Below are 22,260 nucleotides of genomic sequence, written 5' to 3'. Positions count from 1 at the left end.
TTTAGAACAGAGATTTGGGTTAGGGTCCTCAACACACTTTCTCAATATGGTCCAAATCAAACGTTTGTTTTTTATATATTTTTTTATTATTTGCGTCCCATATTGTCCCGGATGACCAATATGGGTTTATTGGTTTATCTGTACTTCCAAAGACTTAAAATTGTAGTCCAATATTATCCGGATCGGCCAATATCCCTTTGGTGGATTGTTTGAGTGTGGGGCGCTCCCCACATACTAAGACCTACTTTTAAACATCCGATTCGTACTCTACTACTTCCATATATAAAACGTTTTATTATGATAACTACCATGTTTTTGGAGGCCACCGTAGCAGAGGTTAGCTTGTCCGCCTATGACGCTGAACACTTGAGTTCGAATCCTGGCGAGAACATCAGAAAATTATTTTTTTGCGGAGGTTATCCCCTCCTAATGCTGGCGACATTTGTGAGGTACTTTGCCATGTAAAAACTTCTCCACAAAGAGGTGTCGCACTGCGGTACGTTCGTTCGGACACGGCTATTAAATGGAGGCTCCTCATCATTGAGCTTAAACTTGAATCGGACAGCACTCATTGCTATGTGAGAAGTTTACCCCTGCTACAAATTAAAATCTGGTAACGCCGGCATGATCAGCTGCTAAAAATTTGACGCTCTCAGAAAATTAATAATAACAAAATAATAAGAAATCAGAATTATAAATTAATACGAATTTATACATGCTCAGTATGAAAGGACCACATTAACAAGACTGCATTTAAAATTGGTTGCAAGGGGCTGTCCGGAATTTTTCCATCTAAATTGGGTTGGCATTAGTGAACAAGAAGCACGTACTAATAAATTGTTAAGGTGCACTTGTTGTAAATGCAGTTCTGATGACGAAAGTGGATTTGATGGTTTACAGCACCGATTGAGAGACATTGCTAGTTCAATCAAAGGAGCTGCTTCATACAATTAATGAGGTAAGTCTGACGCCAATAGATGTTCACAAAACATTAGCAGACAAAATTACGTTGCTTGAAAACCAAAAGTTTGTTCTGGAGAGGAGACTGAATCGGACAGATATTGTTGTCAATGGTCTTCCACGTTCGATAAAGCATTTGTGTGACCCTGTGCTGAAGATAATGAGTTTGTGTAATGTTTCTTTGTGTCCGGCAGATATAAACCATTGTTGCTATTTTCGAGGAAAGTCTGTACTCGTCAAATTTAATTCAGTGCATGTACGTGACATAGTCATGACAAAGTATGCTAAACGTGATGCCATTTGCTTACCTGATGTGATTGATTCAAATATTCAATCTTGGATTTATCTTAATGACCAACTAATTCCGGCTGCAGAAAACTTGCTCTACAAGTTTCGTAATGTGCATAGGAAGAAACAAATTTCAAAATATTTTTGATAAACGGTGATATTCCCAAAGTGAGACTTGAACTTCCGAATGATGTGGTCAAATTTGTTGACTCTCGACAATTCGATGACACGTTTAAAGAACTGAATTTAGTTTCGATTAATAATGCTGTTGACTCGGATGTGCTTATTAACTTTTTATTCTAATGCAAATAGATAATTTAGAATTTTTTTTTTCAACAAAATATCACATGTGGAGTAGTATTATTTTTGTATCCACTTGAATTGTTAACTTATTATTTGTTAATTTTTTTATTTATTTTCTGAACCAGATTAACTTAAAGATGTTTACATTTTATAACGTTGTTTGGTTCCCTATAGGTAATTCAGTCTTTGATAATGATGGTTAATTTTAACCTTTGTCCTGTTCTCAGCAATGCTTCGTATTTTAGAAGAGTTTTTGATAGATTTTATAACAAATTAACATTTAGCCACATGAATTGGCAAAGTATAAGGCCCTATAATTACAGCGCTAAGTTAGACGATCATAAAGGTTTGCTATTCGTAAGTAGTTTTGATATATTTGGTGTCTCAGAGTCATGGCTCAAACCACATGTCTCAACTAAATCTATATCTATTCCTATATATTCGTTTGTTTGAAATAATAGGCCTAATAGTAGGGGTGATGTAGTGGGTCTTTTAGGGGAGAATGTCATAGATTTTTATGGAAATTGCATCATTTCCCTCAAAAATTCTCGTCGGTGTTGTTTATCTACCAGATGGAAAAATTCATTTATTCGACGAGGTACAAGCTGAATTATTTGCAAATTATCCTAATGTTGTTGTTGTAGGAGACTTAAACTTTAATCTCTTTGATGCAAATAAGGCTGCAATTACTAGAAACATTGCAAATCGTTTGGGTCTTGGCATTGTTCATAACTCTTGTCCTATTCATTTTGATATTGGTCATGGTATAACTTATTGTATGATGAGTAATCCATCCTGGTGATGAGTAATCCTTCGATCTCACATCATTCGCTGATATATGCCTCTGTTGGATTGCCTGTGGAACGATGTGAGGAATATGTTGAATATCGTGATTATAGTATGATAGATTTTTTGTCTACTTTATTGATGTGACGTTCGAACCTGTGTTTTCTATATCCGACTGAATTTCCTTCATAAAGTCATATGTGATCTATGGATGTCTGGATGTCTTCTGACGCCCTTTATATGCAAGGCCTCTGAGAGACCGAGCTCATAAAGTGTATTAACATACAACTGATGAGAATTAGAGAATCTATTGTGCTCATAGGAACAGAGCTAAGTCCATATTGAGAAGTGAGAGGGAAAGTATAGTTGTAGGCTACTTGGAAGCATGGACAATACTGATGTATGGAGAAAGATACGATCGATTGGCTGTTTTGATGATAACCTGGATTTCCTGGAATTTCGCAGGTTGATGTTAATGAAGTTAATGACTTTTTTTTTTGTAGACAATGGTCTTGTCAGCGTAGCTAATGTAGCTGTTCCCGATTTTGGGATGTACGGCGGTAGTAATCTATTTTCTTATGATTGTGTTTATAAATATGATGTTTGGAGTACTTTAAAGTTGGCAAAGTATTCATCTGTTGAACTGGACTGTTACCGGCAAAATTTCTTAAAATTATTATTCCCTACATATCTAGGTATTTACTGGTTTTGGTGAACAGTATTTTTATGACTTCTGTTTTTTCCGAAGCGTGGAAAGTCGGCAGCGTTACCACACAAGGTTCTAGTACTACTACACATTTGTTAAACCTATCGGATGCTTGTTGGTTTAGATTTAACTAAGGCATTTAATAGAGTAGACCACTTAAAACTTTTAAACAAGTTAAGTACCAAATTTTCATTTTCCTCCTCTGCTTGCAAACTAATTTTTTCATATCTGACTAAACGTACGCAATGTGTTTCATTTAATGGTGAGCTTTCTAATGTGAGAAGTGTTAGTAGTGGAGTCCTCCAAGGCTCTGTCTTGGGTGGCCTTCTATTTTTTCTTTATATTAATGATATTGTTTCTTGCTCTTACAATAACATATGTGACATGGTTCTTTATGTTGATGATATTTACATGTTTTTTAAAAGTGAGTCTAATATCAATATGGTGCTTGAAAGAATACGAGTTTAGCTTGGTGAAAATGGGCTATGTGTGAATACAGCTAAGTTTAGGCTTTGCTTTTTGAATGAATTAAATATACATATTGAAGGTCAATCAGTTAAGTTTGTTGACAACTTAAAATGCCTTGGCGTAACTTTTGACAGCAGGTTTGATTTTTCTGACCTACTTATATGGTCTTATATGTGTTTAAAACGGTCCTTATTTCACTACGTCGGTTATATAGCGTAAATATGTATCTTCGAGTCAGTGTGAAAAGAAGAATTGCTTTTGCATTACTCATGTCAGATCTTCGTTATGGTATTGAGGTCTATGCGGCGAGGATAACAAGGATATATAATATGATTCTTCGTTTTGTGAATAATCTCCGTAGATATGATCATGTGGCAGATTACGGGAAACTATTTTTAGGAGTGCCGTTTTCTGATTTTGTGAATATTGTTATATATTTTTTATAAAACTGTTTTTATTTTCTAGGTCAAGTAGAAATCCACAAATATTATTACCACGGATATCTGCAAGTGTTGCAGAACGTTGTTTTGTAGTTCGGGTTGCTAGGATTTGGAATATATTGGCTATTGAATTACGACATTTTTCTCTTGCTTCATATGTTTTTAAGAGGAAGCTTACTGAGCATATATTGGAGAAAGGCAACAATGATTCTACTTTTGATTTTATATAATTTTTTCTAATGTGTCAATTTAAATATTGCATGCTGGGTTACCTGGCTGGGGAGCCTTTTTCGTTTACAATTGGTTTTTAAATCTATAATTTTTAATAATTTTTCAGTAGTTTATAAATAGTATATTAAAATAATTGTTATTTAATTTGCCATTACTATATTTTGTATAATGTTTGTAATATTTAATAATTGGCCTTGTTGGGTTCTTAATAATTAATAAAATGAATTGAAATGGAATGTTCATGGGCAAATTTGTATTTGTTGTACATATTTTGTGCAATTATTGCTAAATTTGTTTCAAGGACTTGTGTCTGGCGAAAATAATGTAAGTGCCCTTCGGTGTCACAGAATTTATCTACAAATATTAAAATGGCACTTGCATTAAAATTGTTTTTATTGTAAAACCATAACGGATTTGATTATCGACACAAAATATTCACCCTTATTCCCGTTGTCGAAGGCGAAAATCGACAGCAGTCGTAGTCGAAGGCAAATATCGCATTTCGTGGTATTCTGCAACTTTTTCGCCTTCGACAGTTTGATAATAGAAAAATATTGTGGTAAATAAAAAAAATAATATTAAAGTAGATATCGTCAAAAATGACAGTTGAATTCGACTTACGTGATACCGAAAATGTAAACGAAATTTTCGTTTTCGACCACCATAATACCATTTTGTAAAAATTTCGACATTCATCTACGCCATCGCTAACCAGAATAAGGGGGATTAAAAACTGAAAATCTCAAAAATTTAAACTTACATCTTTTTGGCTGTTAAGGGACAATATATATCCGATGTAGTGAGTATTCAAAGTTCGGTTTGGCCGAACATAATGCCTTTTTACTTATCTTTTGCTAAAATTTATAGATTCCATTCCGAGAAACTTTCGCCAGTAGATCTTTAAAAAAAATATATTTATATATGTATGTATTTTTCCAATTATAAAGAACAGAACAGAATAAAAATTTCTAATTTACCTATACGCACTTGGAATTAATATTTGTATTGTGAAACTAATTTTCCAATGAAAATACAAAAATGAAATTAATTTTTCATCAAAAAAGTAGCAAATTTCAATGTCGATTTCAACGGTTTTGTTATTAACAAAATTTTTATTTACTAAAATGAAATACCTACATAATAAAAAGAAAAACCGCATTTCAAAAAAAAATCAGGAAAACTGTTACGTAATTTTTAATGGCATTTCAAAAATTAAATGTCGGTAAATCGGGCAATTTTTTGCAGAACATACTCTTATGAATGAATGTCTTAAATTTTAGTAAAATCCTCTTTACCTACACTCACATTTTCAGCCTTTCTATAAAACTTTAAAATGGTTCTCAAAAAACTCGGCACTGTTTTCTTACTAAAACGCCAGAACTGCCATAAATAAATCGCGAAATACATGTATAGACACAAGTGCTGTCAGCATTGATGTCTACGAATGTGATTGTAATCTTACTCGGTCTTCGTAATCGACGACACTCGTTTTTTAACACCATTTTTTACTAACCGCCGCCAATATTGTAAGCAACACCGGTGTACTTCAAAAAACCAACGGTTGCAGTTCTCTGATCACACCTCCACATGCGAATATGTGGCTACAACAACGACAACATCAAAGCGTTTTGGTGAGTCTGATTGTAGATTACCACTTATTCTTCTCTGTGTCACGATGGGTTCGTGCAAAAGGGTTCGTCACGATGGGTTCGTGCAAAAGGGTCGGCAGCGGATGAGCCAAAGGAAATAGCCAACGGTGGCGCTCGCAGATCTTCAGAAGATTTGCTATAAAGAAAGCCCGGCGTAGTGGGTCGCTGGCAGCACCAGCAATAGGCACCGATGCGATGGTCCAATCCGCCATCCATCTAAAAAAATACGATTACAGAAACATCAACAAGATATAATGGAACTGACGACCTATGGGTTCAGAACGCGTTTTATGATTGGAACATGGAACGTCAGAACTCGCTCAGAGGCATCGAGACTTTCCCAAGTCCAGAACGAGATGTCAAACTACGACCTAGACATCCTCGATTTAATTGAAGTACGATGACCGAAATCCGTATCTATGGATCTTCAAGATGGTTACCACTTCATTTGTTCAGGTAATGTAATCCACCGAATAATGGGGTCGGCCGAATCCAAAGCGAGCCCTTCTATCATACAATGTTATATCTGAACGCATCATGACGGCAAGATTAAATTCAAAATTCAGAAAAATATCCGTTATACAATGCTACGAATCAACCTAACCCGATGACGACGAAACAACGGATAAATTCTATTCCTAACTCGACTCAGTGACACGCTCTCTACCATAAGGAGGCATTAAACTTGTTATGGGAGATTTTAATGCCAAGGTGGGCAATAACAACAATAATCTACAATCAATCATTGGAATGTAAGAATTTGGCGATATCAGGTATGACAATGGCGACAGACTGGTTGATTTCTGTACAAGAAACCGGTTTTTTATTGGAGGCACAATATTACCCCATATAAATATATTAACAAATATACTTGGGAATCACCAAATGGAAACACCCGTAATCAAATCGATCACGTAATTATCTGGGTTCGCTGATGGATGTGAAAACTAGACAAGGAGCCGACATCGATAGTGGCCACATGCTCTTAGTGGCCACTCTACGTCTAACCCCAGCCGTCATGGAAAGGACTCAGCCAAAAAGCACAAAGTTCAACCTCTTAAACCTAGAAGACCGAATACAAGCCAAAATTAGCGGAGAAGCTGCAAAATAACACCTATACATGGGCCGACATAACAGCAGTATGTACTGAGACGGCTACCGCTATCATAGGCATTGCTCGACGATCCCAAAAACCATGGATAAGCAACGAAACTATAAAGGAAATAAAACACCGGAAACATCTACGCAACGCTCTGCTACTGGCAAAATCAAGTGTAACTAAAATCGCGGCCAGGACTGAATATCGCGCCTCCGCCTCGCTGGTCAAGAGCGTAGGAGGCGCGAGATAAGCGGATATATTTTAATATGCTGGCGGAGCAAGCCGAAAATGCAGCTGATATTTGAAACATGCGTGGTGTCTACGAGTCAGTGAAACAAATGAGCGGCAAAAATAAAAAGCAACGGCTATTATAAAAGATGAGGACGGATTGGAATTAACAACACCCGAACAGCAATAAGAGCGTTGGAGCGGTTCTTCCAGCTCCGAAGGACCAGCAACCGAGGACATAAGCTCCGACCTCCTTAATCCCCCTGTGTGCCGAAACTCACGCAGGGATATGTCTTCGGCCCCAACCACCTGCGATGAAATTGAGACCGTTCTGGTCTCACTCAAAAACGCCAAATCAGCCGGCCTTGATAATATACCTGCTGAACTGTTGCGGTATGGGGCATACCCTATAGCTCAAGCGATCACCCCAATAATCATAGAGATCTGGGATTCAAACGCTTTCCCCAAGAAATGGAAGAAGGGGATCATGATCACAATCCCAAAGAAGGATGACCTCACCCAGTGTAAGAACTGGAGGGGGATTACTTTGCTAAACGCAATAAATAAAGTGATGGCAAGTGTTCTTCTGCAGCGTATTTCGCCTGCACTTGACAGCATTTTGAGGAAGGAACAGGCAGGATTTCGGCCAGTACGTTCTTGTGCCGACCAATAATCATAGAGATCTGGGATTCAAACGCTTTCCCCAAGAAATGGAAGAAGGGGATCATGATCACAATCCCAAAGAAGGATGACCTCACCCAGTGTAAGAACTGGAGGGGGATTACTTTGCTAAACGCAATAAATAAAGTGATGGCAAGTGTTCTTCTGCAGCGTATTTCGCCTGCACTTGACAGCATTTTGAGGAAGGAACAGGCAGGATTTCGTCCAGTACGTTCTTGTGCCGACCACATTAACTCCCTGCCAATAATCATTGAACAGTCTGCAGAACTTAATACACACTTATACCTTTTATTCATCGACTTCGAGCGTGCTTTTGACACAGTTTCGCGAAGTTCAATGTGGAGTGGAAAAGAGCATCCCTGAAAAAATCGTGACATTAATTAAGGAGCTGTATAGGAATGCTGAAGTTTCAGTCCATTTCAATGGAAAAAAGAGCCGACCTTTCGGGATCGACAAAGGAGTGAAGCAGGGTGGCATCCTGTCATCGACGCTATTTTTTATTTTAGTAGACTCCGTATTAGAAACAACTAATGCTGAGGCACCCTCTGGCATACGCTGGGGTATTAACGACTTCCTCGGAGCCATCGACTACGCGGATGATATTTTCCTCTTTATATATGCCTCGCTTTGAGCACATAAAGGCGAAACTGGAACGACTGAATGAAAATTCTGCCAAAGTAGGCCTGAGGATAAACATAGCAAATACCAAATTGATGAGGATAGGAACATCGAATCTGACACCGCTCACTATAAACGACCATGTCATTGAATACGTTGACAACTTCTACTATATCGGCAGTAAAGTAACAAAGGACGGATGATCAGAGGCAGATATACGCATACGTATCAACAAGGCAAGAAGCGCCTTTCTTAAACTCATCAAAGTTTGGAAATGCAATGAAATCTCACATAATACAAAAGTCAGGATCTTCGACTGTAGTGTGAAACCTGTTTTATTATATGGTTGTACAACTTGGAGCTGCACACAAGTGACTACCCCTAAAGTCGAAGTTTTCATAAATCGCTGCCTACGACAAATACTTCGAATTTTCTGGCCAAACAGTATTTCAAATGAAAAATTGCAAATAAGAACAAACACTTCCCCCGTCGATGTAGAAATCCGGAAGAGAAAATGGACTTGGGTTATATTCTACGCCGACCGCGCGATTATATAGCGAGAAAAACCTAGACTGGAACCCGCAAGGGCACGAGGTACCGGACGCCCAAAAACATTGGAGTCAACAAATATTTCGTGGAATGAAGACAAGGCTTTGGCCAACGATAGAGCTCGATGGAGAGAGCTTGTCATATTTTCTTGTAATATATTTATTATACTGCAATTGTAAATATAGGAGATACATGAAAGAGTCAAAGACGAATTATAACTAAAATTTATTTATTGGCTCCCTAGCCACAAATATATTGGGTAGCCCAAAAAGTAATTGCGGATTTTTAAAAGAAAGTAAATGCATTTTTAATAAAACTTAGAATGAACTTTAATCAAATATATAATTGTCATTTTGTTCGATAACCTTTTGCCATCTTCCTGGCAAATTTAGTATTCCACGCTCATAGAACTTCTGGCCTTTATCTGCAAAAAACTGAACCAAGTGCGATTTTATAGCCTCATCATTGCCGAAAGTTTTACCATTTAAGGAGTTCTGCAAAGATCGAAATAAATGGTAGTCTGATGGTGCAAGGTCAGGGCTATATGGTGGACGCATCAAAAGTTCCCAGCCAAGCTCACTCAGTTTTTCGAATGACCAAAGATGTGTGCGGTCTAGCGTTGTCCTGGTGGAATATGACACCTTTACGATTGACCAATTCTGGTCGCTTCTCCTTGATGGCTGTATTCAATTTGTCCAATTGTTGACAGTAAACATCCGAATTAATCGTTTGGTTCCTTGGAAGCAGCTCAAAATATACCACACCCTTCCAATCCTACCAAACAGACAGAATAACCTTCTTTTGGTGGTTTGAGCTGGTTCACCATGCTTGGACCATGATCGTTTTCGACTAACGTTGTTGTAAACAATCCATTTTTCATCTCCAGTTATAATTCGTTTTAAAAACGGATCGAATTCATTGCGTTTAAGGTGCATATCACAAGCGTTGATTCGGTTTGTTAAATGAATTTCTTTCAATACATGTGGTACCCAAATATCAAGCTTTTTCACCAGTCCAAGACTTTTTATGAACGGTTGATTTTGGTATATTTAACTTCTCTCCTATCTCACGCTCAGTTACATGACGATCCAATTCGATTAATGCTTTGATTTGGTCATCATCAATTTTATTTGGCCGACCTGAACGTGGTTCATCTTTAAGTGAAAAATCTCCAGATCGGAATTTGCGAAACCAATTTTGACACTGTCTTCCTTTTAAGGCTTTATCACCATACACATCTCGTAACTTTTTAGCAACCTGCTCCGCGTTTTTTCCTTTACGGAAATAATAAAGTAAAATATGACGAAAATGCTCCTTTGTGGGCTCCATATTAAAATTGACGCCAAACAAACAAATGTAAACAAAATTTCGCGCACTTTTTTTCTAAAGCAAGCTAAAAGTAACAGCTGACAACTGACAGAAGAAGGAATGCAATTACAGAGTCACAAGCCGTTGAAAAATTTGTCAACGCCGACTATATGAAAAATCCGCTATTACTTTTTGGGCAACCCAATATGAACATGAAAAGTACAAATGTCCCAATTAGCGTTATAACGTGAAATAAAAAGTAAATAAATTAAGAAAAACCAAATGGTATCTTGTCATCATCTGGCAATCATGCCGACACCACACCCCCAAGTTTAGATCGAAAAACATTGGTAGAATAGGAAACAATTCGCAGATCGGCCGGCAAAACAATCAACACGAACAATGAAAGACCTTTCAAATATGGTCTTATAAATTCTTGGTATATTTAGCTGCGGGTTTCTACTCAAACGTGAACAATTGAAAATGCTACAAAGAGGAAGTGGCACCCCTCTTCTAACAACTTGGTAAAAGATATATAGAATTCTGCAATCCACATAACTGTCAAAGGATGTTCCCAAGAAACGTACACAAAACTCAGATGTATGAGTATACGTATATATGTCCGATGAAAATAGATCTCGCTTTAGTCAAAAACAAGTAAAAGGTGCTAAGTTCGTCGGGTGGTGCTAAAATATAACACAAATGAACTTCGATGGAGGGCATATGTATACTAAGGTGAAAATTCAAGCTTCTAGGGGCTGTAGAAGACTAATCGGAAGTTTGGTTTATATGGGAGCTATACCACATTATAGGCCGATTTAAAGTGTACCTAAATTTGAAATTGAAAAACTAAAATTAGAAAATTAAAGCAAATGTTTCCAAAAATAAACAGCACTCGGGGTTTATACCGAAAGAACATTTATTGTTATTCCAAATGAAAACATCTGCGTGATATTGAAAAGTGTTACTTACCTAACCTGTCCTAACATTTCAAATGTTTTCTTAAAATATAAATTTTAAATGTACGGGACAAAAATAGTTCGGTTGAAAGCAAAGCACTTCCGCAGCTTTAAGTTTTATTTATTTTGATTAAATTAAAACCACAGACACCACTGCTGTGGTTCATATGTTTTCTTAATTAAGTGCATTCCGTTTTGCATATGGTAAGTCTTTTTGACGCAACAGCATTTGCATCAATAACGAATTTTACAAGAGCCCATGTTGTTGTTGTAGAAGCATGTTGTACACTGAGGTGGCAGTCCTTGCCGATGAAGAACTGCATCGCGTCAATCCGGTATGTACAACCGGCTGCCATGGGATTGCAAGAGCCATGGTTTCATGATGTGTGAGCTTTTCAATATATACATAATATTTTGCACATGGGCTTTGACAGAATTGATAGCAATGCAAATACTGCAGAACTTCATGCCGAAAGTGCAATTCTTTCCAATTTCAATGAACAAAGGTCGCTGACACTGGAAACTGTGGAAACAGCAGATTAATAAAAGACGATGGTTGATCACGTGCTGCGTGCGTGTGTGGAGTTGGTAAGGCGAAGACACAAATTCTTAGGGTAATCTCTGAGTATTAATAAATTGACAACAAATTTCGTTAGATCTGAAGGGAGGAGGATTTTCTCTCGACTAGCAGAAAAAAGCAAAATTCAAATTCTGCAGAACTTCATGCCGAAAGTGCAATTTTTTTCCAATTTCAATGAATCAATGAAACTGTGGAAGCAGCAGATTAATAAAAGACGATGGTTGATCACGTGCTGCGTGAACGTGTGGAGTTAGTAAGGCGAAGACACAAATTCTTAGGGTAATCTCTGAGTGTTAATAAATTGATAAAAATTTCGTTAGATCTGAAACGAAAGAAAGTCGAAAATTTTCGAGAACATTTTGCATAAACAAATGTCCGAATCATGATTCATGATGGAGATGAATCTTTGTTGTCCGATAGACAATTCGGGTTTCGTGCCCATCATAGTTGCGATAGTGCAGTGGTTGAAGTTTCGGAATTAATTAGAAGTGACATTTATGATATCCATGTTACTTTCCTCGTCCCACTAGATCATTCAAAGGCTTTCGACAGACTCAATGAGGACCTGTTCTGTGTCTATAAGTAGGCTACAGTAAATGGTTTATTTCTGAACCCCCTGAAATCTAAAGTGATTGTTATTCACAAAAATAAAAAATTTAGTTTGCGAGACCTGGATATCACTATAAATCAAGCAATCCCATGGCAGCCGATTGTATGGAGTTCTTCATGGGCAAGGGCTGCCGTCTCGGTGTATCTTATCATGGTCAAATCATATAAATGCTATTGTCGCTCTAATACACCAATCGAAATTCGAATTCTGTTAGCAACGGCATATCTAATTCCTAGTCTGATCTATGGGTGTGAACTTTTTTCAAACTGCGATTCACTAAGCCAACGAAAATTAAATGTAGTATTCAACAGCATTATGTTTGTTAGGCGTTCAGCGTCAAAGGCGCAACGCCTTTATGTCGAAGCAAAGAATGGGAACAAAAAGGAACTTGACCGAATCTATCACCTGTTAATACAAACAAACCCTGCAGAATTCCCTATCTTCCTGTTAGTGATCTTAGATTGAAATTCTCAGTCAGAACCTCTGTCAATACACATGCTTTCTCAGACCCACGATCAAGGTGGAGGTCGCGTTTGTTATCCAATCATCACCAAATTTTACACATATCACTTTCACTTTCTTAGCCTAAAAAAAATGCTATAAACTTTGGTAAAAATCGGTTGAATATATTGGGTTGCCCAAAAAGTAATTGCGGATTTTTCATATAGTCGGCGTTGACAAATTTTTTCACAGTTTGTGACTCTGTAATTGCATTCTTTCTTCTGTCAGTTATCAGTTGTTACTTTTAGCTTGCTTTTGAAAAAAAAGTGTAAAAAAAGTATATTTGATTCATTCAAGTTCATTCAAGTTTTATTAAAAATGCATTTACTTTCTTTTAAAAAATCCGCAATTACTTTTTGGGCAACGCAATATATATCACTCGATTGATTATATAAGAACGCAGTGACCATGATATTCAACCGATTTGCACTGAATGTGCTATTACACATCTGAAAACCAGTGCTAAATTTGGGAGTAGTTATGACTCCTTGTACGTCAAAATTGTAATGGGCTTAATGGCTTCGATTATGACATATGACATCGAATAAATAAATCTCCCGGCACGGGATAGCTGCGAGCACCACACAGACTGGAACATTGAGATCCGATCTGTGTGGTGTTCATTTCTGTCATGGGAAGCTTAGCTGCGAGCTACCGGGCGCGTCCACATTTTGCGGATAGTGGAATGCTCCATACGGAGTAGCTCCAACGGCAGTCGCGGACAATCAGCGGTATCGAGCGGAGAGTCTCAGTGAGAGGCCGGGCGCCACCGGCTCTAGCACAAGTACTTAGTGCCTATGATGCTCGGACCGGAACGAGCTTGCTCACCTACAGGAGCTGACGAGGATCGCCATCTCCAAATAAAAATGTGGCTACAACAACAACAATAATAAATAAATCTAAATCTAAAATCTTATCTAAATTTTCGTCTAAATCCGTTCAGATTTGCATATGTAAATGCAAATTTGCCCATAAACATTCTATTAAGGAACAGGGGGATACTTCTCACATATCAATGAGTGCTGTCAGATTCAAGTTTAAGCTCAATGGTCAATGACGTTTTGAAAACGTCCTGTCCGGAATGTAGTTCGTCGTGTCTCCCATACATTGTAGATTAGGTTTGGTTCAAGTGGCATTCTGCCTTCTCACTTATACGTTTTCTTTCATCTGATACTACAGGAATAGGAGAAGGAAGATGCCTTCTAGTTTATACTGTTCAACCATCCAGATCGATAAAAAAAACCCTACAACGACTTGTTCAGACAAGTTGTTGTCTGAACAAGTGTTTGTTGCTGAGCCTAAAGCTCAAAGGAACTCCTTCTGCCTGCAACACTTGTTGAAAAATCTCCTCTTTCTCGACGTCCTCATAGCTTCTCCAGAAGTCGTTACTTGCAATCTTCGGTCTGTCAGCATGTTTTCCGATCAGACAGTGACCTGTCATGAAGATGTCTGTTCCAGCCAGCGACAGCAGAGTGGCAAACCTCTTCAAGTCTAGTTTAAAATCACTTTTCAAGATAGCACATGCAATTTGTGCGATTAAAGCGTGCTGTATTCCTTCTGACAAAAACAAAGAAATCAGCTGTCTTTGTAGTAAGTCGAAATAAATCAACCCAAAATTAAATTGTTTTCACAAATTTAACAATTTTTCCGCAAAAAAAAATAAGCTTTTGATCAAATTTTTACGTTATGTCATAACAAACGAAAATAACATACTGATAGCAAAAATGATGAATCGTATGTAAATTGACAATTTTGACAAAGATATTCAATTAAAAAGGGGGAAATATAAGCGAGAATGTAGAAACTTTTCAAATTTAGGAAAAAAAGACATATTGGGTTTAAAAAGGGGTGGGGTGGGGTTTGATATAAAAATGTGTCAATTTTGCATTTAAAACTTTTTCTTAATACCTCCCCTGCATGAAAATGCAAAGAAATGATTATACCTTGATGGCAAACGTTTACAAAAACTTATTAGGAAAATGTTGCAAATTTTGACAAAAAGTAGAAACGTCAACTTTTTGCAAAATTAGACTTTTTGGTAGTCGCAAAGTCGACTTTTCGTCCCAACTTGGAATCCCTATCCAGTTCGTCTACTTTGGACCCATTCGTATAGAAGTCTATGTAACTTCTATTGCTAGGTATAATGTAGTTCCAATCGGTTTTAACAGGAATAGTGGTACCCCATAACGGGACCATACCCGCTGTTTCGATCAAAATCAAGAGTTGTTCCAACTCTGGTCGGGATGCAATTTTCATTAAGTGTATCTCTACCTCCCCATTAATGAGCATTGCGGAGCTCCGCCATTTTATGGGTATCTTTCTTGTGCAGAGGACTACATCGAAGAGTTAATTAGCCCCCAGGGTATTGTTCCTGGCTAAAGCGGTCTTTTTCTACCAATTGCGTCCCCTATTGACACTTCTATTCCAGTTCCTTGGATAAAGTAAAAATTTGTAGACGCCCTTGTATACATTCAGTGCATTATTTTCAGTCTAAGTGCCATCGTGGCTCTCCTTGACGTTCCTTTTCCAAATAAAATTTTATTCGAAGGGAACTGCCCAATTTCATCCAGAATGCCATTTTAAAATAGCTATTTTTTTCCTTCCGATGAAAAGTACTTGATATGTGTTTACGAGGAAAAACGAAATCGTCATTTGCCTAGGCAACAACCTTAACAAGTTCATTTTCAATAGGACTGGAATTCCATTCTCATTGTTTTAGCGTAGTCAACTAACTGAGGTGAAAACCTCGTGTGCATCAAGATTAGATTGGGTTGGAAGAGTAGCAACTTCGAATACTAGCTATTTCATTAGCAAACCTTATTATTTATGGTAGTTGACCCCCATAATAACTGCTACGCAGACGATGTTATAATACTTCTAAAATCTGCTTGTTCACGAGGCAATATAATTAGAAAATGGCCCATTCAGGAGTGTACCGCGAAGGCTTACAGATGTTGGGTACTATGTAGACGGGCCGTAGACCCGAAATGGGGCCTGACAGGAGCGTGACCAATTCCTACTTACACATCAGTAGTTTGGTGGACTGCTATGGAGAAAAAATGTCACATAAGGACCATACAACGGGTTCAGAGAACATGTCGTCTTCGCATAGGCGGAGCGATGAGGACCACGCCTACTAGGGCACTGGAAGCTATTCTTGTAAGTGTAAGGGAGCCACTACGGCTATGAGACTTAAGGCGACGGGAAAACTGATATAGGATGGAAGGAGGTCACACCATCGCGGTATAACTGTGGCGACGATAGGAAAACGGATGAAATTAAAGATGTTTCCGATCAGATACATGAGACTACACTTGAGGTCGAGTGCGATACATTACTGCAGCGGAATAGTCTTGGATTGACGGAAATCTTGTTTTACCATCTGGAAGGCCATGCTTCACGGAGGCATCATAGTTAGAGGACAGAGTGGGCCTGGGTTCTGCATTCAGATCTCTGGGACGTCGGTCGGTAGGACGTCGAAAATTCTATGGGGAGATCCGAATCGTGAGAAGATGAGGGTATTACTGAAAGGAAGTAAGAAGGAGGTCGTTATCATAACGGGACATATAGGACTAAGAGCTCACTTATGCAAAATCGATATGGCAAGGGATAGCATGTGTGAGGCATGTTGGGAAAATGAATAGACGTTGGAGCATTTCCTATGTCATTGCCTGGCTTTCGCAGATAACAGACACCGGTATTAAGTGGGGACGCAATAGGGATTGTTTAAGTAGAACTGAATTCTTGACATAGATTTTCTTTTTCGCGGTTCTTTTTAGTATTTAGAGCGCACAAGCCGTTTACTCGCTTAGGTGTATCCGCATCCTCTTTTCAACCTAATCGAACCTAACCTAGTGTTCGCACTAGAAAAGAGACAAAACAAAACGAACAACACTGACACAGATTCATCATAGTACAAAGCAGTAGTTCTACTACTACATAGGACGAAGAGAGGGGAAAACCAGCGTACAAAAAAAAAACGAAACGAACGAGTTGGAACAGATATAACTTCTAAGAATGACATGAAGCCCAAATTTCTGGATAGAATCTATCAATCACTAACACATCCATTTCTGGGAACTGTTCACCGGGTGTTGTTGTTGTTGTTGTAGCAGTTTATTGTGTTCTATCTTTCGTCTGCTTGATTCTGTTGAGTGTCAAAACCCAGGAACTCTGCGACTAAGATGGGGTGGGTCCACAGGGATCTGGGTCTGAGTCGAGTGGGTCTGGCCGGGCAGTTAAACAGGTGACGTGTATGGTTCGGTCCCTGGTTACAATGGGGACATACATCTTGCACGTCGGCATCAATCCTTTCTCTGTAGGAGTTGAGGCGGCTGCATCTGCCGGAACGTAATTGAGCCAGAACTACTCTGGTCTGCCGGGGGAGGTCGATTTCTTCAGGTGCAATGAGAGGCGGTCGTTCTCCAAGGTGTCTGCATGAATGTAGTTTAGACCTGCTTGATATGCCGCTTGATCTAGAGGTTCTCTCTTGTAGCGCTGAACCTCACTCTAGATCATGTAGATCCATCTTAAGGCTTCTGGGCGGTGGATGACATGATGATACGATCTCTATGCCGTCTAGAGGATGTGGAATGGAGGATAGGTAGAGGTTAAACAGTGCCGGAGATATCATACCACCTTGGGGAAACAGGGAGTTCCCTTCCCTTCACTCTACGGTGCTTCGACTTCTTATCCCTAAATTCCACAAATGCCTGGCGACCACACATATAATTCGCGACCCATCGTTTTAGGCCTGTCTGGAGGGATGTGTTGGCGATGTCCTCAAATAATTTGGCATGGCTGACCGTGTCGAATGCCTTCGATAGGTCCAGTGCCACGAGGACCGTCCTATCACATGGCCTGGGCTGATTGAACCCACGGCAAATGTGTGCGGTGATGGCATGCAAAGCTGTTGTTGTGCTGTGCAGTCTTCGAAATCCATGTTGATGCTCGGCAAATGGAAATTCTCTTACGAGATTCGGGAGGAGTAATGCCTCAAGCGTCTTTGCCACTGGTGAGAGAAGGGAGATCGGTCTGTACGACTCCCCCAAACTCAAGCCTTTTCCAGGCTTCAGTAGCGGGATCACTCTGCCCATTTTCCAGACATCGGGAACTATAAGAGTGTTCAAAGACAGGTTGAGGACAGTGGTAAGGTACTCAACTCCAGGTGAATACAGATTTTTCAACATCAATGTAGAGATTCCGTCGGGGCCCAACGCCTTAGATGATTTGGCGCCACGGATGACATTCGTAACTTCGCCCACGGTAAATTGTGATGGCTGTTCATCGGCTCGGAGAACACGAATACGGCGAATGGCTCTCCTTGCCCTGTCTCTCTTTGGGATGCACAATAAATTGACGGTTGAAGAACCTGGAGCATCTCTTCGGATCAGTCACGGTTATTTCGCCAAAGGTGACTGAGGTGCTGTCATCCCGTCTACCGGGGTTCGAGAGTGACTTAACAGTAGACCATGGTTTGCCTACACCGGTGCCTAAGTTACATTGCTCCAAGTGTTCCAGCCACAAATTCCGCTTATGTTCGTTGACTACCCTGTTTATTTCCAGATTCAGCTTGCTGATTCTGTGGTTAGCGGGGTCCATATCACGAATCCCACCACGCTCGTCTGCGAGTATCACTGCTTGCGCCGGGAAATTGGGCCACACTTGGGGTATTCGACCGGCTGGTATAAAGCGAGTGGCTGCTGCGTTAATGATGTCTCGGAATTTCCTCTCGGCCACAAGCACATCAGAGGGCGGTGGCAGTTCACTGAAGCGGCGATTGGTATACTCTCTGAAGCCAGCCCAATCGGCCTTCTTATGATTGATAAACGTCCGGCGCTCGGAGGTTATGATGTCTGGTGGTCAGTCGATGGTGAGAATTATAGGGAGGTGGTCTGACCCCAAAGAGATGACGACTTGCCAGGATACGTCATTCAGGAGATCAGGTGATGCAATGGAGATATCTGGCGAGGTGCTGCACCTCGTCGTAAACCTAGTGGTGGCATCCTCATTCACCGTGCAAAACGTGGAGCTTTCAATCTGCTCTGCCAAAGCTATGCCACGCTGGTCGCTACCTACCTGACTGCTACCCCCATGCATTCCATGTAGGGGTCGCTAGCGCCATGCGCAGGCGAAATAGGTCTACATTGCACGAAATGGTGTATAACGAAGGCCAATCCCCCACCTCCATTCCTTGAGCGATTCTTACGTAGCACATTGTAACCGTGACAACTGTGCAAGATACAGGTGTTGGTCAGCTTTGTCTCTTGGATCGCTGAGAAAAAGATGCTCTTCCGACTCATGGAGTCCACAATCTCATCGATCTTGCCACGAAGTCCCTTGCAGTTTAACTGCAAAAACGATACATTTCTCGACACTGGCCTGGCAATATTTGGGCTGGGATGCTGCCGTTGCGTAAATTGCCGTACGGGAGAGGTCGGGGTGTCACATAGTCCGACGACGACGAAGCTTGTGACCCACTGCTGGCTATGTTCGCACATCACCTTGCGACATAACCAGTATGACTATAGTCCCGTGGTGAAGTGAGGCCAGAGCAAGATCGGATTCCATGGGGTCAATTCGGTGCGTACAACCGGCTGCCATGGGTGTAACTTAGGCATGCTGGTCTAAAATCTTTACTCAGTTTCTTTCCGCTATTTCTTGCCAACTTCTTGTCATTTCGTGGCTTTATATATCTATCATTAAGTCACAGCGGGAAGATTTCTATCACATCAATCAGTGTTGTCAGATTAAAGTTTTAAGCTCAATAATCATTATATAAGTGAGCTCATTTTTATAGCCTAGTCCAAACTGACTAGGTTTTACATGGCTGAAAACCTTATAATTGTTGCCAGCATTAGTGAAGGAATAACCATAGCTGAATAACATTGGGAATAAAATCCTCGTTCAGTACAACACTGTTTCCATTCACGGAAGTCGCATGGCACATGCTGCCCTTCCCTGTAGAATACGATGTTATATAGCATTCGGTCCAATTGATCTCTAATTGACACTCTTCACTCAATACTGCTGATTATCCGCAATTACAATTGCAGTTACCTTGTATACATACAGAGTATTCTACTATTCGCAACCTGTGGAAACGTCCGGTTGCTATCAGAAGAGATTCTCAAGACAACAATGAACACCACACAACTTCAAGCCATAGCGATCCTTGCGAGGTACAGCAATGTTATTCTGATCCGTAGACTCTATCGCTGTGGAACGTTGTTTCACGTTGTAGGCGCCGTGGTTATTTTGAGAAATTCATTTTGGAAAAAATTTCCAAGTCAATTTGTTTCATAAAAATTGTCAAAAAATGTCTGCGAAGTGTACACTGTAAATTTTTCAAGAATATTTTGTCGAGTGGGCTCTAGCTAGCTATTTTATAACATCCTTATAACAATAACCCCTGGTGATAGAGTTACAGGGTTTTCCTCAACCGAAAATAATATTTTTTTTTATATTTTTGATTTTGCAGACATGGCTGGAGCAGTGCTTTGGCTGCCATTCGGCCAGCTTGCATGAAGGTGGTGTGTCCCACAGCTCCCACACAACCGGTTTCGTTAAACGCTGGTTTTCGTATGCCCTCATGGTTTGATCTAAAAACATTGGATATCTCAGGACCCGAAGATGAGGAGGGCATTAAAGCAGCCTCTGCCAATATACATACCATGATCAATACAGAGATCGAAAAAGGAGTACCAGCAGAACGTATTGTCTTGGGCGGTTTCTCACAAGGTGGAGCTTTAGCCTTGTATTCCGCGTTGACCTACAGCAAACCATTGGCAGGTGTTGTGGCATTATCCTGTTGGTTGCCTTTGCATAAACAATTTCCGGGTTTGAAGAAAAATTCCGATGAGATACCGGTAAGTTAAAAAACAAAAATGTATATATATGCATGTATATCCAAACAAGGCAGAAGAAATTTTGAAATGTTTATTTTTCCCTCCCCCGTTTTCTGCTTTGAAAGATATTCCAATGTCATGGTGATTTTGATCCAGTGGTCCCCTACAAATTTGGTCAAATGAGTGCTAGCTTTTTGAAAAATTTTATGAAAAATGTTACTTTTAAAACCTATAACGGTCTATCACATTCATCATCAGACGAGGAAATGGATGATATGAAGGTATAGTTTTTTGTTTGAAAAATCTTTATGCATCATTTTAATCCAACGGCCTTTTTTTGTTTCAGGATATTCTTGCAAAATGGGTAAATTAAAACAAAAATAAATAAAAAAAAAACTTGTCTAGTTTTTTTTCTAATTCTCTCTCTGTAAATTTTAAAATGATGATAAACTAAATAACATAATTTTGGGTTTTTTTTGAGAAAAAGAACAAAGAATAGTAGCAAAGAAAGCAAAACAATAATGCAATATTAAAGAAGTAAATAATTTCTCCTTTTTGTTTGAGTAGTAAGAAATCAGTAGGCAATAATAAAAATCAACAAAAAGCATATATTTAAAAAAAAAATTCAAAAATCCTAAAACACAATAATAAAGAATACGAAAAACCAACAGCAAAATATCTATTCACCATTATAATATTTTCTTTTGCAAAATTTGTATAGGAATTTCCTGAAGCTATGAAGTTAATAGTATTATCTACTTTAAGTGGCCAAATTGAAGCTTGTATTTAATTGATAAAAATTCAAAGTTAATTCGTTTTTGTTGCTTAAGTTCAAAACAAAACAGAAAAACGATACGGAAGCGTTTTATTGTTTTCCAACACCTAACTTCCGTCCTTGTTCCACACCTTTGTCCTTATCTTATTCTAATTACATAATTGAATTATTACACCAGTACTCACTCTTTATTGAATGCAAAAATGTAAACATTATTTATTGAAACTAAAAACAAAAGCAAAGTATATATAACTAGAAGTAAAATGCAAAACCAGAAAATTAAGAAAACGCTAATAACTAATTGGTAACACTGAGCGAGATACACTATGAACAAAAAAAAAAAAAAAAAAACAAAAAATATATAGATGAAATAAACAATCATTGAAAATATATAAATGAATACATACCACATGACAACCTGGTAGAAACAATTTAAACAATGATATACTGAGCAAGATAGTGTCACCAGCTGTTTTAAGTAACAAATTGGAATATTTTATAAGCTATTTTGGTTTCTATGTGTTAATCTAGATTCGATTTAATTCAAAATTAACTTTTTTGATCACTGTGCACTATCTTGTTTAGTGTACACATTGTGCCACCATTTGTTTTTGGGAATTTTCAAATATTCAGCACACCAAAAAAATGAACACACATTATGGTATCTGATTTTT

General features: G+C 38.8%; 1 protein-coding gene across 6 annotated transcripts in view; it reads left to right on the top strand.

Moving 5' to 3' along the window:
* The window catches only part of LOC106094201 (acyl-protein thioesterase 1), a 60,060-nt gene that overhangs the window by 28,217 nt on the left and 9,583 nt on the right, over positions 1-22,260 (top strand). For 5 of the 6 annotated variants that reach the window (XM_059361518.1, XM_013261403.2, XM_013261404.2 and 2 more), the window contains 3 exons: positions 20,445-20,832; positions 20,937-21,092; positions 21,158-21,175. In XM_059361518.1, coding sequence (XP_059217501.1) covers positions 20,445-20,832; positions 20,937-21,092; positions 21,158-21,175 — 562 coding nt within the window. Of the gene's footprint in view, positions 1-20,444; positions 20,833-20,936; positions 21,093-21,157; positions 22,018-22,260 lie in introns of those variants that run through there. The other variant, XM_059361522.1, reaches the window with a different exon arrangement.

The sequence above is a fragment of the Stomoxys calcitrans genome, chromosome 1, assembly GCF_963082655.1.
Source record: "Stomoxys calcitrans chromosome 1, idStoCalc2.1, whole genome shotgun sequence".
In the NCBI taxonomy this organism is placed as follows: domain Eukaryota; kingdom Metazoa; phylum Arthropoda; class Insecta; order Diptera; family Muscidae; genus Stomoxys; species Stomoxys calcitrans.
The sequence above is the reverse complement of the archived record's forward strand: the minus strand, read 5'-3'. Positions and strand labels throughout refer to the sequence as shown.